Here is an 18623-nt window from a genome sequence, read left to right as displayed (position 1 = left end):
GACATTCCCTGCTCATGGGTTAGAAGAATAAATATTGTCAAAATGTCAATACTACCCAAAGCTATCTACACATTCAATGCAATCCCAATCAAAATTGCACCAGCATTCTTCTCGAAACTAGAACAAGCAATCCTAAAATTCATATGGAACCACAAAAGGCCCCGAATAGCCAAAGTAATTTTGAAGAAGAAGACCAAAGCAGGAGGCATCACAATCCCAGACTTTAGCCTCTACTACAAAGCTGTCATCATCAAGACAGCATGGTATGGGCACAAAAACAGACACATAGACCAATGGAATAGAATAGAAACCCCAGAACTAGACCCACAAACGTATGGCCAACTCATCTTTGACAAAGCAGGAAAGAACATCCAATGGAAAAAAGACAGTCTCTTTAACAAATGGTGCTGGGAGAACTGGACAGCAACATGCAGAAGGTTGAAACTAGACCACTTTCTCACACCATTCACAAAAATAAACTCAAAATGGATAAAGGACCTGAACGTGAGACAGGAAACCATCAAAACCTTAGAGGAGAAAGCAGGAAAAGACCTCTCTGACCTCAGCCGTAGCAATCTCTTACTCGACACATCCCCAAAGGCGAGGGAATTAAAAGCAAAAGTGAATTACTGGGACCTTATGAAGATAAAAAGCTTCTGCACAGCAAAGGAAACAACCAACAAAACTAAAAGGCAAACAACGGAATGGGAAAAGATATTTGCAAATGACATATTGGACAAAGGGCTAGTATCCAAAATCTATAAAGAGCTCACCAAACTCCACACCTGAAAAACAAATAACCCAGTGAAGAAATGGGCAGAAAACATGAATAGACACTTCTCTAAAGAAGACATCCGGATGGCCAACAGGCACATGAAAAGATGTTCAACGTCCCTCCTCATCAGGGAAATACAAATCAAAACCACACACAGATATCACCTCACGCCAGTCAGAGTGGCCAAAATGAAGAAATCAGGAGACTATAGATGCTGGCGAGGATGTGGAGAAACGGGAACCCTCCTGCACTGTTGGTGGGAATGCAAATTGGTGCACCGCTCTGGAAAGCAGTGTGGAGGTTCCTCAGAAAATTAAAAATAGACCTACCCTATGACCCAGCAGTAGCACTGCTAGGAATTTACCCAAGGGAGACAGGAGTACTGATGCAGAGGGGCACTTGTACTCCAATGTTTATAGCAGCACTCTCAACAATAGCCAAAATATGGAAAGAGCCTAAATGTCCATCAACTGATGAATGTATAAAGAAATTATGGTTTATATACACAATGGAATACTACGTGGCAATGAGAAAGAATGAAATATGGCCTTTTTTAGCAACGTGGATGGAACTGGAGTGTGATGCTAAGTGAAATAAGCCATGCAGAGAAGGACAGATACCATATGTTTTCACTCTTATGTGGATCCTGAGAAACTTAACAGAAACCCATGGGGGAGGGGAAGGAAACAACAACAAAAAAAGAGGTTAGAGTGGGAGAGAGCCAAAGCATAAGAGACTGTTAAAAACTGAGAACAAACTGAGGATTGATGGGGGGTGGGAGGGAGAGGAGGGTAGGTGATGGGTATCGAGGAGGGCACCTTTTGGGATGAGCACTGGGTGTTGTATGGAAACCAATTTGACAATAAATTTCATATATTAAAAAAAAAGAATGCTTTAAAGAAGCATAGATAATGGAAATTAGAGCGTGCACTTGTTGTGATGAGCACTGGGTGATATATGGAATTGTTAAATCACTATATTGTACAACAGAAACTAATATAGCACTGTATGTTAACTATACTGGAATTTAAAAATTACAGTAATAAACAAAACATAGGTAACATGAATTATATTTTTCAGAAGTAAAAATGTTTTCACTCAAGGGCAGGATGTGATCATATAGGTATTGATTACATTGCTTTCATTAACTTCTTTGGTAGTATTTGTGACAGTTTGGATTGAAATTACTTAGACTTAAAGTGGTCAGTTTAGGAAATAAGTGATGTATGTGAGAGATGGTTAGGAAATAGAAGATTTGAAAGGGAGTTTGGGCTTGAATGAACACATACTCTTTTCCCAATGTTGTTCAGCGCCAATGGTAGAATGTAAAACAGATTACAAAAGTGACTTTGGAGCTGACTCACAAATTGCTCTCTGGATGGGAAATGAGGTAAGGCTCATAACGAAGTAAGCTTTGGAAGTGCTCAAGTGAGAATTAAAGAAGAACCCTAACACCTAAAGGTACAAGTCCTCAATAAGGTTTGTAGAGACATTGTTTATTGTATTTGTTTATTATATTGTTTATTATATTTGCATGATTGACGGGTGCTTAAATGGCATCCGTGGTAATCTTAATGGCATTTCCTACTTGCTTTGTTTTCTCTGCAGAAATTCGCTCTTTCTAATTAAAACCTAGAAATTACTTGTCTAGACTTTATATGAAATTACACAACACAAAACAGGTATCCCTCGCTTTTTTTAAGTTTGTGTGATGCCAATTTGCTTTTACACAGAAGACTGACTTTAGTGCTGTTCTCGCTAACCCAAATAAATCAGAAAAAGGTTTTCACTTTTCCAGAAAAAAGGAAGGCCAAAGGTGAAATTAGCATTCGGTGTTTATTTAGCAGCCAGCCCATATAAAGGCAGCGTGCACCTGGATCCGTGAGAGTGGCACTGGCAAGCTGCTTCCCTAGGACTGCATTAACAATACCAGCATCCTGTATAGTTTTGAACTGTGCCTGTAAGCACTTGTTTTCCGTGATTTGTTATGAACGCCCATTAGCAAGAGGTGTACTAAGGTATCCAGAAGTGGTGATTATTTTTTATTCTGACAATAATGAAAATGTTTTCTATATATTAATGGGAATTGTGTCTTCACTTTGTACACTTTCAGCTTATGAAATATTTTATAGAAGCGCTCTACCTTCAGAGAGCAAGGGGAATTTGCAACTAGTGAGTGTAAAAAAAAAAGTCTAGGAGCACCTGGATGTCTCAGTAGTTAAGCATCTGACTTTGGCTCAGGTCATGATCTCACAGTTTGTGATTCAAGCCCCGCATCAGGCTCTGTGCTGGCAGCTCGGATACTGCAGCCTGCTTGGGATACTCTCTCCTTCTCTTTCAGCCCCTCCTCACTCACTCATGCGATCTCTCTCTCTCTCTCTCTCAAAAATAAATAAACATTTAAAAATTTAAAAACAAACGTCTAATAGTGCGTGTGTGTGTGTGTGTGTGTGTGTGTACGTGTGTGTAAGCTTTGAAAGACAACTTTGGGAAATACTCCAAGTAACCATGGTTTTACTTATGTTAATCCGTGTTTTTTAAACACAAGCTATGTGAAAGTGAAGTGTTTACCCTTTAACTTTCACATATATTTTTTTTATACTTCTTGTGCACATTAATTAGTTCCAGTAGGGGGGTGGGGGATATCTGTGTTAACAACTTTGGAGATTTTGTGTGAAGATCCAAGGAGTATAACATATGGAAACAACTTGAAATTTTTATCATGCATGTAGTGGATGAAAATGAAGTGGGGGCACCTGGGTGGCTCAGCTGGTTAAGCGTCCAAGTTCAGCTCAGGTCATGATCTTGTAGTGTATGAATTTGAGCCCAGAGCCAGGCTCTATGCTGACAGCTTAGAGTCTGGAGGCTGCTTTGGATTCTGTGTCTCCTCTTCTCCCTATGCCCCTCCCCTGCTCACGTTCTGCCTCTCTCTCTCAAAAATAAATAAATAGTAAAAAATTTCTTTTAAAAACAAGGAAAAAGAAAAGTGAAGTGAAAATAAGTAATTGTGATGACAATGATAATGATAAAGATGCTAAAATTTATGGCTATTCTTCAGAGATAAGTTATAGCCAAATATGCACTATGTTTTCCTTATTTTTCATCTCATAGGTAACTTGCAATATCCCAGTTTCTTTATATCTGTTCCACGTAAGTGTACAGCCTCTAATAGTTAAATTCTTTAATCCACTATCACATTTCCCATAGTAGGGGAGCTAGAAGTACATCTAACTTTAAACCTAAACTCTCCAGGGTATGTGTAAAATGAAACAAAATAAATCAATTCTCACTGCAAAACAAAATTTGAAAGACAGTTCTTTTAATCAGTTTCTATTATCTGCCTACCAAATTACCTACTAATGCTGATTCACCTTTGTGGAATTTTAAGGACTTGTATGGATTGGAATCACACAAGCATGCACCTACACAGATATGCATTGTGTATTCTAGATCTCTTTATACTCTAAAAATGTATAGTTCCTCTTAAAACTGAAAATTCACGTGTCTTGAATATTAAATACTGTCATTAAAATTCCCAATTCACTAAAGTATTGCAAACTATGTACTCTTTGTCCTTTTAGTACAATCTGTTTTGTGGAAACCCTTGAAAGGCTGTGAAATCTCCTGTAGATTTCCCTGAGAGGATACTGTGGAGAATTACCCTGACCTAGATCCCAGAGGACCCTCTTCTGGATCATCTGATTCTATATTCTATAAAAGCCATTTTACAATACTTAAAATTTTACAACCGATGGCTATGCAAAAGAATTCTGCTTTTAAAAATAATTCCTGCTATAGACATGGACATCGAGGAAGGATCAGCCGGCTTTTAGGAACGAAGATCCACTTTACCTACCTAATGCATTCAAAGTCCTCCTGGGAAAACTGACCTGTTAACTTGGTTCACTGGTTTTCCAGACTGACAGGTGAATAAAAAATGACATTTTGGGGGAGAGCCCACATTTTTAGGGTATTACAGGGATCTTGAGAAAAGACAAAGTAATTCAAATTTCTGTGAAACTTGGTGGAGAGTATCTTGTGCTTTACAGGTTCCTAAAAGTCTGATCTGATTTCTTTTCCTGCAAAGCCAAATTATGGAGGGGGCTTAGGGAAATGCATATTTGCTCTGTACCTCTGTAAATGATCAGCCTTACTATGTAATTAAGAATGATTTTTCTTTGAGAATAGTTTTGATCAAACGTGAAGAGTACAGGGCATGAAAATCCATGCCTTAGTGGCAAATTCTGTATTAATCTAGTTTCGACAGGACACTCCTTCATGTTTCTCAACGCTATCACTAGGTCACTGCACAGACGTGAATAAGTCACTACCTAACTCTGTGATTTCGTTCATCTTTTGATAATGAGAAATAGTTTTAACAAGCATATTTTCTGTAAATGTATGAATCAGCCACATGAGGCTTTTCAGTATTTAATTTTCAACTCCAATATGAACATAGGATAAAAGGTCTGCAATAATATTGATGCATATTGGCTTTAAGAGATGGTAATAGCTTAATTCATTTTGAACTTGTACAGCATTTGGAAGATTTTCCTCATTATGTAGAGTATGGACATCTACAATATAAATTACAAAGGAGATAATATGGCTGTGCCTTTATAAGCAAGGACACTTTTACATTGGGAACAGAGCAAGAATTGAATTTTATGTAAAGGTTTTAGAGAACATTGTTATAAGACAATGTGTGTGGTCATAGTGCAGTAAAACCAATATATCCGAGAAAATAGGAGAATATGTCCAAATAAGTAAACAGTTATTGGTAATATGATTTTATTCATGTTTCAAAGAAGCTTTCACATGCATTCTTTACTTTACCACCTGTATGGCATTTCTAACTTAACAACATTAATTTATTCTTCCTTTTTCAGTGTGTGTGTGTGTGTGTGTATGCGTGTGTGTGTGTGTGTGTGTGTGTGTGTGTGTGTGTGTGTGTTGGTGGATAAAAATTGACCCGGTCTTATTTCAGATTTATTACCTCAAAATATTTAATATTTGAGCGATAATATGGGAAAGGCTTTTAGAGAAATGAGGATAGATAGATAGATAGATAGATAGACATATAGACAGAGATAGAAATAGATGCATACATACATACATACATACATACATACATACAATGATGACAGATAGGAAATCCAGTTATTCAAGTATATGTATTTAGTTAAAGCTGCATAGAATCTTTGCAACTTAATTTTGTCATGAATAAAATATCAGTGTAATATCAAATTCAAGAGGTATATCCAAGGTCAGGATCAAATATAATTAATTCTGGCACATACTCTGACACATTCCAGTTACCAATTTATTTTTGTACCACTATTTTCTCTTTCCTGTAGGACCTGAAAAACATTCTAGGCTTGTTTCTTCTGTTCACTATGAAATATCATCAGAATGTTTTCTGACATTCTTTCCTCCTATGTACACTTGCTATAAATGCTGATGCCTAGAATGCAATTTTTAAGGAAATCTGAGGAATTAAAGAGATGGAAAATGTCTTGTAAGTAAGCTAAATATAGGCTCTTTATTGTTATTCCAATGGATAAAATCAACCTACAGGGAATAAAAATAAGTTATTGGATTTATTTTTACCTAAGAAAAATTGTTCTCTCTACTTGAGACCCTGAAATTTCCAAGGCTGTTACTCAAGAGTTCAATATGCTTCAATGTCAGATTCAGGGGTCCTTTAAATGATGTCCCATGACAGGATATTAGAACAATGCAACATGAGTAATAAAAAAATTCTCATCTTAAAACAAAAAAAAGTGTTCATCTGGCAGTCATGATACATAGCATCAAATACCAGATATGATGTGACATTAATTATTTGTTTTCTGTGCTGATTTTTTACACCTTTAGAGTGGAATAATACTAACTACCTCATGGTAAATTCATCACAGAGAGCCTTATATAAAATGTATGTGGTAAGAGTGATCATAATTTTATTGGTAATTTCAAATATTATATTTTTTTCTTGTCAATCATTAAAATACTAATATAAATGGTATCTTATGGAAAATGGTATAATATGTGATACACTGAATCCAAATGGCATTTATGGAAAAAAAATTGCTCTCCCACTCTTTCCTTTGCAATTTTTCGGAGGCCACACTTTATACAAAGGTCAATTGCACTGCACATATCCTGGTCCTTGTTGTAGGTTCCAAACATGAAATAATTTAGGTACACTTATATTCTACTTCTGAATTTTTGATGGGAGTAAATACATACATAGATATTTATTATATAATAAAACTTACCATTTTATTTTTAAGTGTACATTCCAATGACATTAATGAAACTCATATTATTGCTTAATCATTACCATCATCATCCCCAAAATTATAAATTGCCCAACTGTAACTCTACACCCATTAAGTATTAACTCCCCATTTCTCCTTCCTCTCAGGCCCTCTTAACCCCCATTCCACTTTCATTTCTATGAATTTGATTACTCTAGGTACCTTGTATATGTTAAACCATGCATATGGCTTCCTTTGATTGGTTTATTTTACTTAGTATAATATCTGGATTCTTCATTTATCTTGTAGCATATAACAGAATTTTCTTCCTTTTAAAAAGCGAATGATTATATATATATATATATGCATTAAATATTCAGATTATGCTATTATATAATATATTATGCTATTACATAATATATAATTATTATATAATCATATATACTATATAATGTAATATTATATAATAAATGATATATTATAATTATATTATAACAATATATATTATATAATTGGTATTATATATAATATATAATATATTAGCATATATATAATATTTATAGCATATAAATGGCATAATATATAATATGATATATGTTATATGTTATATATTATATATATGATGCTATTATATAATACTATATATAATATGCATATATATTATACATATATATACATACACACACACACACACACATATATATACACACACACACACATGCTGTATTTTGTTTGTTCATTTTTTGTCTGTCAGTGGGCACTTTTGTTGCTTACACTTTGTAGTTATTGTGAATAAAGCTGCTATAAACATGGGTGTACAAATATCTATTCTAGACTCTGATTGCATTTCTCTTGGACATGTACTCAGAAGTGGTATTGTTCTATCATATGGTAATTCTATTAAAATTGATAATAAGGGCTACTGCTTATATTGTCTATGAACTACTGCTCTGGATTTGTGATGGACACTACATGAGTCGGCTCTTAACTATACCATATTCTGGAATATGATTGATAATAATTATGATACTCTATGATAAAATATATAAGAAATGTCTATAAACATATGGTTATTGGGAAACTCTAGCAGATTTATGGAACCTGCCATGACTATGGTGTATAGATATTAAGTTGAAGAGTCGACCCTAACCGTATCATTCAGAAGGAAGAAGAGAAGATTTTGTATCATTGGTACTTGACATCAAGTATTCATTCACAATTTCAGAACATGTGAACCAAATAGTGTTACCTGACTTCAAGGATGTTTTATTTGATATTACTATGCAAAGATGACTCAAGAAATAAATATTATTCCTCAACATAAGCTGATAGGCTGCTGCAGTTTTAGAAGTAAGTCTTAGATATAAAAGAAAAATGATCCTTTATGGGTCACAAACATTATTCTTAAAATAACTGTACAATGTATGCATTTATGTTGATTTTATGTGCATGCATTTTGAATAAGCATATGATTTTGGCAATACTTGTGTATGTTTACGTAAGCTAAATGTATGTATCCTGATAAATTCTTAGTGAATATATGTTTTTTTAATGACATTAAAGGTTTCTTAGAAAAGATTTAGGCTACTATTGCTTGAATCTTCAAATTTTAATCTCTAGGTCAAAAAATAATTTGTTGTGTTTTTTGTTTTTTTTTTTACAAAATGGAAACATTCAGTTATTTACTTAAGCACTGTAAGATTTTAGATACTACACAACTAAAAAAAAAGCTTCATATTCTGTGATTGACTGACTTTTCTATCTGCCTTCAGGAAAATTGCATCAATGCCCCATGGAAAATTATACTCAAACATCAACTGATTTCATTTTATTGGGGTTGTTTCCACCATCAAGAATAGGCCTGCTCCTTTTTATTCTCATTGTCCTCATTTTTCTAATGGCTCTGTTTGGCAACCTGTCCATGATTCTACTCATCTTCCTAGACACCCGTCTACACACACCCATGTATTTCTTACTTAGTCAGCTCTCCCTCATTGACCTAAATTACATCTCCACTATTGTTCCCAAGATGGCTTTCAATTTTGTGTTTGGAAACAAGTCTATCTCCTTCATTGGGTGTGGTTTTCAGAGCTTCTTCTTCTTGACTTTAGGAGGGGCAGAAGCATTGCTCTTGACATCTATGGCTTATGATCGTTATGTGGCTATTTGCTTTCCTCTTCACTATCCCATTCGTATGAGCAAAAAAGTGTGTGTGTTGATGATAACAGGATCTTGGATAATGGGCTCAATCAATTCCTGTGCCCACACTGTATATGCCCTCCATATCCCTTATTGTCGATCCAGGTCCATCAACCATTTCTTCTGTGATGTCCCAGCCATGTTGACTCTGGCTTGCATGGACACTTGGGTCTATGAGTACACAGTGTTTGTGAGTACCACCCTCTTTCTTGTGTTTCCTTTCATTGGCATTGCATGTTCCTATGGCCGAGTTCTCCTTGCCATCTGCCGCATGCACTCAACAGAAGGGAGGAAGAGGGCCTATTCAACCTGCAGCACACACCTCACAGTGGTAACTTTATGCTATGTACCTTTTGCTTACACTTACCTACGCCCAAGATCGCTGAGATCTCCAGCAGAGGACAAGGTTCTGGCTGTCTTCTACACCATTCTGACCCCAATGTTCAACCCTATCATTTACAGCCTGCGAAACAAGGCGGTGATGGGAGCCCTGAGAAGAATGATTCAGAGAATCTGCTTTTTGAAAATGTAGACAAAGCTTTTTGCATATGTACCCAAGACTTGGGTATAAGTCCCTTCATCAGTGTACAGTAATTGTCAAATATTATTTTATTCTTGGATCACAAGGACTAGAATCACAAGAAAGTCACCTCATGTCTGGACAAAATTGTCTCTCAAACATATATGTAATTTTAAGCCTTCTCTTTTTTATCTTTATGATGCTTTTTCTCATGACTTTCAAATGCACTCATTTTTTGCTAATAGGTTCCCAATGAAAATGGTTCTTTTTCATGTGGAAATGAACATGGAAACTGTTTAACTGAAGCTGTCATTCAGCATAACAGTTCTACTATTTTACATTTATTTTCCAAAATACATAAAGAGAAAAATAAATGTTTCTTGAATGTCTAGATCTAAATAATGTCAGAAACCGTCTTGTTCTTCCCATTGTAGACTCAATGACTTATCTATGTATGTTACCTTTTTTTTTTTTTTCACTATATGCTAACTTGGCTTTAGAAAGATGTAGGTGAGACTTCATCAGGGATTCTAAAGTCCTAGACCATCCTGAATAAACTATAACAAGTTTATGCTTCTTTTATGGAAGTGAATCCTAGGAAAATGATTTCATCTCAGGTATCCCTCAAAATCAAGTATTAAGACTTGGATGTGCCATAAGAGATGAAGAAACTTTGAGGTTAGTTATAATCTGAGTGGATCAAAAGTTGAGTGTAGCTATTAGGAATTAGGGGGTTCAAGGACATTCCCATTACCACCCCCGACACTTATCACATACTCAGTAGTCACTGCTATCCTTGTATTCGCTCATGCCTCTCATAGGTTATTTTATTTCCCATTCGCTACATTTCAAAGTTTTACCGGAATAAGTTGGGGGAATATCAACTTCCATACGCCAATTCTAGTCATTGATAAATCACTTTTCTAAACACGTCCCGCTATTAATCTAATAAAAACTCTCAGCTCAAGTGAATTTCCTGTTCAAGTAGATTGCTAACACTTCTCATCATTGGTAAGTGAAGAAATGCTCTTTATTTTCTCAGGTTTGGTAGAGAGGAGGTAGGTCATACCCTGCATGATTTATGGGGCACAGCACAAAATGAAAGCATGAGGCCTCTTTTTCAAAAGCAGAAAGGGTGCCATCTTCTGTGCTAAAATATGAAGACTTTTTTCTTCAAAATTAATTTCTTATCTATTAAATGCAATACAAATGACAAACAGTATTTTGTGCCATAATTTTAAATATAATAAATAGTAATACATTGTTTTGTGATGTCATCATTGGTAACATTTTTTGCCTCATTTTTCTCCAAATTAATTTCATCAAAATTTATGCTTTTAGGAACTTCATTTTTCTATCCATACAGTTGAATGTGCTGTTAGTCACTGGTGGAAATTTCAAGGCGGCAATTAATTTTTGACAATTTTTAATTTGAGAAGAGTCATTATGAGTATGTTATTGGAGGTGTTTGGAGTATTTATAAGTGGTGACAACAGTGGATCCAACGTCTGATACATTATATCCAAATGCAAATTTTAGTACATGTAGAGTTGATATTTCTTCAGGAAAAATTTTTTTCTAATAAAGTTCTCTAATAAATCAATTTCAATCCATCAATTGATATGTAAATCTGAATTTGCTTTTAAATATATATTTAATAACTGTCACTTTAATGAAACTTTCAAATTTCTGGTAATTTGTGGACTTTGTAAAAGATAGTGGAAGTCACTTCATGCTTCCAATACTCATTTATTCATTTTATTACTGTATCTCCAAATACAAGGTAAATTACTGTGATCTTTTTTCATGTTTCTGAAATTTTATATGAAATTTTATTATTTCTATCAGTAATATTTCACATTAAATTTTAAATATTTTTAACATTGTTAAATTGCATTTCTGTTTCTGAACTTCTGGAAATTTTCTTTGCAATATTGCAGAAGTTTCTAAAACTATAAGTTTTGGATTATTTTATTAATTCTCGTAACTTCCCAATATGCTTTATTGCAATGGCAATGTGTGTACTTTTATTTGTGGTATTTCACTGACAAAGATTACTACTACTAGTTAAGCTCCATTATCACTTCCTGTCCAGACACTCAGGCAAGATAGTTAGTAATTTTATCAATGACACAGGATGGGCTTTGAGGTGGAAGTGAAAGTCATCCCCTGCCCCCAGTGTGAGTCACTGCTATTGCCAGGCAGAGCTCCTTCTGTCTCCTGGCAGTGGACTCTTCCACCTCTGTGCTGCCTCTGCAGCTGCTGCTGTCATCACCATCACCAGCCTCGTCCCAGTCCCAGAAGAGATACTCCCTTGGGTTTCTATGTGCCCTGGAAATGGATATACGTGTGTTCACATGAGGAGGCCAGGCATATTGCTCTGGGTGCATGCTGCTGAGCCCACCTGTGCAGGTACTGCTGCTGTGTCAAATTCACAAGCCAACGCTGCCGCCCAGCATCGTTCCTCTGCTCACGTGTACACCCAGATATGAAACTATGACGTTTTCAAGATGGCAGATATAGACCATTAAGCCAAGCAATAGCCCTTGGGAATATATGCTCCTGTGCAAGTGCACAGAACACATACTCATGAGGCCAGCCTGGAGAAAAGTAGAACAGTGAGTAGAAAGAGAATCTTATCATGCAAACCAGGAAAATTATGGGAATGCCTTCAGTTTTTCCCAGTGGTTATCACTGGAAATAATTTGAGGGAATGTGGAGTTGAACAGGGATGCCTAATATAAACTCCTTAACTATTTCAGGCGGTGAATTATGGAGGAAATCAGGACGCCCTGATCTGTTGTTGGCCCTGATATACCATGGCCTGATGGAATCCACACCACTTCAGGACTTAGTTTTCTGAATAGCAAGACAGAGGCTCAGTTCTTTAAAGTATCAGAAAATGCTGTGTAGGTGGCACAATAATCACTCTACATTTCTAGTTCTTTGGCTGAGACATCTCCTTTAACAACAAAAAATAGATTAACAAGAGAAAACCAAAGTTTAATACACATTATATCTCCTGTGTATGGAGAGACCCGGAAAAAAATGAGTAACTCCCTGAAATTGCCCAAGTCATTTCTATAAAAACCACCTTCAGATAAAGACAAAAGATTAAGGGGGATTGGGGAGGCTAGTTATGGGAGGTTACCAAAAAAAGGAGATTAAGCAAGGGTATGTTCTTTGTGCAAATTTAAGTCACTGGCTTCTCCACTGAGAAGAGTTTCTAGAAATATGTCCATCATTCGCTTACTGATACAGAGAGGAAGACAACCTTACAAATGAAAATGCCCTTTAAAAACATATATGTCTCTTACAAAAGAGTAATTGTGGTGCTCAGTGTTTTTCCCATGTTCACTGTTTCTTACAAATTACAAGTCTAAAATAATCTTTATCCCAAAGAGGTGTGTATGTTTTAAGGAGGTAAATTTTGCTCCCTTCAATGGCATATTTGAAGTCACTCTTAAAGACAGTCCTATAAATGCAAGAATAATTCTACTTTTTATGCCTGGAAGTGGGGATCAACCCTGGGAGTGAGGTTCAAGAGATCATAAGCAAATAGTGGGCACTCCAGGCTATCAGAAATGACCTTCAGAAATCCTTTATTCCAATAGTCTTCTGGCTCAGAAAAATAGTGAAGGAACTCCCACAAATATTGTGTCTGTACCTATTGGTCATTCCGTCCTCACAAGATCTTAACACTAGGAAGAGCCAAATTATTATAAGAACGAAGATGAAGAAAGAAAGAAAGAAAGAAAGAAAGAAAGAAAGAAAGAAAGAAAAAAAGAAAGGAGACAAATTATTCATATCTTCTGCCATTTTACAATAGTTTATGGGGATCTACTCCAGATAAGTTTAAAAGCCAGACAATCATGACTTTTGGGTAAAATTGCTTCCTCCCCAAACTGTTTCCTCCCCACGTAGTCCCTGACTCTGAGTTTATTATGTCTCCTTTCAGTCATTACTGTTTTCATTCAGTTGTTAACCTATCACCTAGTGCTTCTTATTCATTATTTGTTTCATAGCTCATACTGGAAGATGCACATTTTAAAGAAAATGACATCCAAATGGATGATTTTGTAATGCACACTGTATGAATTGCAAGTTTTCTTGTATATTAAATTAACAAAGTTTGATTTTTGCAAACAGAAATGAATATTTCTTACTGCCTCTTTTCAGGGATGAACATCTTTCTAACAATAATGTAAAGGTCAGTTTTGTCATAATATGGAAATAAATGATAATTACCTTCTTGCTATAAGATTTTAACTCCTATTAACTCTTCTACACACTGTATGTGTCCAAAATTTGGAGGTGGAAAAGAAACAAAAGACAGCTGCTATTTAAACCAAATAGCTTTTTAATTACCAAATATTTAGTGAGTACTTACTATATGGTGGGGGATACAAAGATGTATGATTCACACAATTTGGGAACTGCTAAAAAGAGAAACTAGGCCAAAATAGTCACTTGTACTAAGTCCCATATCAGCAAACCAACTAACCTAAATGTAGTTTCAACCTCTTCCAGGAATATTATCTTAAACCGGTCAAGGTGGAATTTTTTGGCCAGTAGTTGTGAGATAATTTGAGAGATCCACTAGTCGACCAAAGGAAGATAAATGTAATAGTCTTTCCTTGTCCAAGCCCCTTTCTGTCTTTAACAGTCTCCCATTTTGTACAGTGCTTTGCGCCTCCTTTCTATTTGTTAGACGGGGGTGCTGCCGGGTTTATGAATCATTGAAGAAATCAACATGATTTTTAAATTTACTCAGTTGTATTTTGTTTTAAACAGATTTGTCAGCACTGTGGGTTTGAAGGAGACTTCAGAACATCTAGCTTTGGGGACAACATGAAACATAGGCCTGATGCCTGTGAGCCTTTTTGAGTTCTCTGTCTTTCTCACCAATTTGGAGGGTAGTAACAAAGGTCATATCAGTTCTGGGTTCTGCTCTTTTAATGTCAATATCTCAATGTAATTGACTTTTAGTCTGGAATTACGTTTTTTGAAAGTCTAGTGCCATGCAAAATCTTCATTCTTGGGGTCCAGTGGTTCAGTCATTTTCCCATATATGAGAGTTACTCATTTTTCCCTGGATATATGCCTTGCATATATGTCTTTAGTCTTTTTTTTTCTTTTTAATCTGTTTTAAGTAACTTACTTACTATTACATTCTATTATATTCTCAACCTTTTTAATGTATTTGTGATTTGCATTCAGTCACTTTCAAATCTGCAGCCACATACACACTTCTTTTTGTTACAGGGTTTTCCAGCTGAGAACTTAAAAACGTAAAGGGAAATTTCTTAAGTTATAGTGAGAATTAGTTTAAATTATATATGTTTTTATAAGATTAACCTTATACTATTGTCATTTATTATTTAGAACCTCACAACTGCTAAATCAAAGCATAGACATAGGGAAAAAAACATCTCAATAAAACAGATGTAGTCATGTCCCAAGCATGTAAAAAATATATTTTCTGTTATATATCTATATATCTATATCTATATATCTATATCTATATATTTCTATAATATATTGATATCTCTCTCTCTCTCTCTCTCTCTCTCTATATATATATATATATATATATATATATATATATATATATATCAAAATGCCCTGGAGTATTCTAACATAAATGTTTGCAAGTTTAGAGTTTTTAAACCCTCATGTTTGTCTGTTAAAGTACATTATTTTTAAAAAATAAAATGAATGTAGGAATTAAAGAAAATGAATGTATAAAAAGAATAATATAAGCAAGGGGTTGCACCAATTTTTTCCATTATGCTTATAAGTATTTGTTTTCATATATATATATATACATATATATATATATATATATGTATATATATATTAAAACCTTGGAGTTCAAGTATGTATAAATTACATATATACGTATAACTATATTTCTAGAAACACTTAAACTCAGTCATTCAGAGGTGGCCAATTAAAGCTATGGTCCCTCTGAAAATATAGTGCAAATGCATTTCTGATACAACAGTTCATTAGGGGGCAGACAAGAGTTAAGTTTAATAATATATAAAAGTAAACACTTTTGCTGTAACATAATATATACAACCTTTTGAAAGTTTTATGATAAAACTATACATTGGGAAGTCAGACTTTCTAGGCAAAATAAAGAGTGGCAATTAAAAAGTTAAAAGAAGTTTAACTACAGCATAATCTCCAAATATGTATAAAATTGGTAGCACAGGGGCACCTGGGTGGCTCAGTTGATTAAATGTCCAACTTCAGCTCAGGTCATGATCTTGCAGTTTTGAGTTTGAGACCCATGTCAGGCTCTGTGCTGATAGTTCAGAGTCTGGAGACTGCTTCAGATTCCATGTCTCCCTCTCTCTCTGCCTCTCTCATCCTTGTGTTCTGTCTCTCTGTCTCAAAAATAAACATTAAACATTTTTAAAAATGGTAGCAAAGTTTAATTTTTATATTCATTTTAAATTAAGTTTACAGAGTTACCTCTGTGTGACATTAAACACTGCCTCATATCCAGAGCTTAATGATTTCTTCTATAAATTTCAGGTTCCTGCATTCATTCTCTTTCAAGAAAGACTATTAATCAGTATTTAACATCTGATATTTGGTTATTATCTTTACATGTTAAGTTTTAACACCAGGGAAATATCTTTGCAACTTCTTAAATGGCACTTCTAACTTTACCAGGAAATTGAAAATTGTGAAATGCATAATGTGTATTGAAAATAAATCAGCAACCACTTGTTGAAAAGACAAAATTTCTGTGAAATTTTAACACTGTCATATTTGCTTAAACTTTCTCATCTGGGTCAAATAATTGGATTTTCCCCACTGTAGCTCTGGGAATCTGGGGTGAAGAAAGGAAGTGTTTATATGTCCACGCTTGAAGCAAGGCTTGAAAGAGGTCCCCTTGACCAATCCCCTCCATTCCAATGATTATTGCAAACTCTATAAACAGGATTCTTATTTTTTTAGTGAAGCAAAATGGTCCTTGCCAAATTATGTGATATTGAGTCATTCTGGCTATCAATTATCTGTATGTAAATTTCTCCCTACCCATAGAATTATGTTCATCTACTCACCAAGAAAAACACCACCTTGTTACACCCAGTCATTGTCTCCTAATAAAAAGCACATGATCTCTGGTATTCTGCAGTCTTCTTCAGGTCCAGGTGTGTTTTCTTGCTCTGGCTGTGGATCCTGGTCTTTGGGACAAATCTCTTGATCCAGTATTTTCCATGGTCTTTGATTGTATCCTTGGGGAGATTTCTCCTTCTCTCTTCCTATCCCTGACCCATCTAAACTAGGCATTGGGGTCTCTGCCTCATTGGCTCTCAGCAGTGTATGTAACCTTAATTCTTAAAGAGCACGTTGCTTTGCCATCACAAGCCTTGTATACAGGATAGTGGGTTACTTTGTATTACATTCACATGTCTTCTAATGGATTAAACTCAGGACAGTTCTGGGTCATAAGCCACATTCCCACTTTCTTCCTAGACTTAGTTCTCAAAACTGTCTCCTTTTGATACTTCCTCACAGCCATGCACATGGGTTTGAGGTCACTTGATCCAATAGTCTTAGTTTGGGAGATAACAACTTTTATATACCCTTTGAAGTGGGGGTGTCATCACATAAATAATTCTGAGGCACATAGCAGGTATTGTTCATGATGTATGTACACCAGACCTGAATCCTCTGTGTTTCTGAAGATTTTGATGGCCATTGATTTTTTTCAATATACTTATTTCTTAGTTTCAATGGAGATTCTTTTTTTTTCTGTTTTTGTTTTATTTTGTTTTGTCTGTTTTTGTTTTATGTAGAACCCTAGTCAATAGACTCAGAATCCAAATACCTCTTTAGACTTATCTAGAAAATTCCATGAACAGTTAAGACAGTGACTGCAGGGGTTGAGGAGGAAAAAAAAAAAGTTACATAAATATTTAGGAGACAAAAATTGAAAAAAAAATCGTGATTATTTGGCTTTATTTAGATGAGACTAAAGGATTCTGGTTAAGGTTCAAATGTCAAATTGTCCGTGTTACACAGAAGAATTCAATAATCACATTGGGTTTATTTAATCATTCATGAATGAAATGGGCAGCATCCCATCTAGAAAATGTAAAGCAGTACCAAAAGGCTGTGAAAAATGGGAGGGATATTATGCAGAAGGAGGCAGAAACAAGGAAAGAGCTCATTACCTCATCATCCTGAAGGTAACTTCAATATTGACAACCAGGAAATTCCAGATTGTCTGGATTAAGATTGTATTCCTGGGAGAGGTTGAAGCTACAATTAAATTAGGCATTAAGTCTTGGTTTGGTGACATGGGGATTAACACAAGTGACTCCATTTGGTCCCTATTGTCTGTTTTTAAATAATTCCCCCCTTTTGATCACACTTTCAGCTTAACTGAAGATATGATCAACAATGGAGTGCCAATCCTAGCTACTGCTCCAAAGTTCTCCAAAGTCCTTTGTGCAGTATTCACAGATGATATTTTTTGATGAATCTCTGTGATATTCACAGGTCAGAGCCTCAGGTTCATATCATTTGAGTCATTCATTCTCTTTCTACCTTTTCTTACATTAGAGTCTTACAGAGATCATTTGCACTGTAGTTAACAGCTGTGTACATGCATTTAAATCTTTTGAAATAGGGACACCTGGGTGGGGTGAACATGATCTCATAGTTCGTGAGTTCGAGCCCCATGTCAGCCTCTGTGCTGACAGCTCAGAGCCTGAAGCCTGCTTCAGATTCTGTGTCTCTCTCTTTCTCTGCCCCCCCACCACACTTTCTCTCTCTCTCTCTAAAAAATAAATAAAGATTATTTTTTTAATATAATAAATCTTTTGAGATAGGGGCGCCTGGG

At 35.2% G+C, this 18623-nt stretch overlaps 1 protein-coding gene across 1 annotated transcript; it reads left to right on the top strand.

The window, feature by feature from the left end:
* The first annotated feature begins 8827 nt into the window (after window positions 1-8827).
* On the top strand, window positions 8828-9766 carry LOC122199831 (olfactory receptor 2L3-like). Its single transcript, XM_042905178.1, has one exon. The coding sequence runs from the start codon at window positions 8828-8830 to the stop codon at window positions 9764-9766; it is 939 nt and encodes a 312-aa protein (XP_042761112.1).
* Window positions 9767-18623: the final 8857 nt, after the last annotated feature.

The sequence above is a fragment of the Panthera leo genome, chromosome A1, assembly GCF_018350215.1.
Source record: "Panthera leo isolate Ple1 chromosome A1, P.leo_Ple1_pat1.1, whole genome shotgun sequence".
In the NCBI taxonomy this organism is placed as follows: domain Eukaryota; kingdom Metazoa; phylum Chordata; class Mammalia; order Carnivora; family Felidae; genus Panthera; species Panthera leo.
This window is presented reverse-complemented; position numbering and strand designations above follow the sequence as displayed.

What these genes read in the sequence shown, in the direction of transcription:
- LOC122199831 (XM_042905178.1), top strand. Translation starts at nt 8,828, where the DNA reads ATGGAAAATTATACTCAAACATCAACTGATTTCATTTTATTGGGGTTG.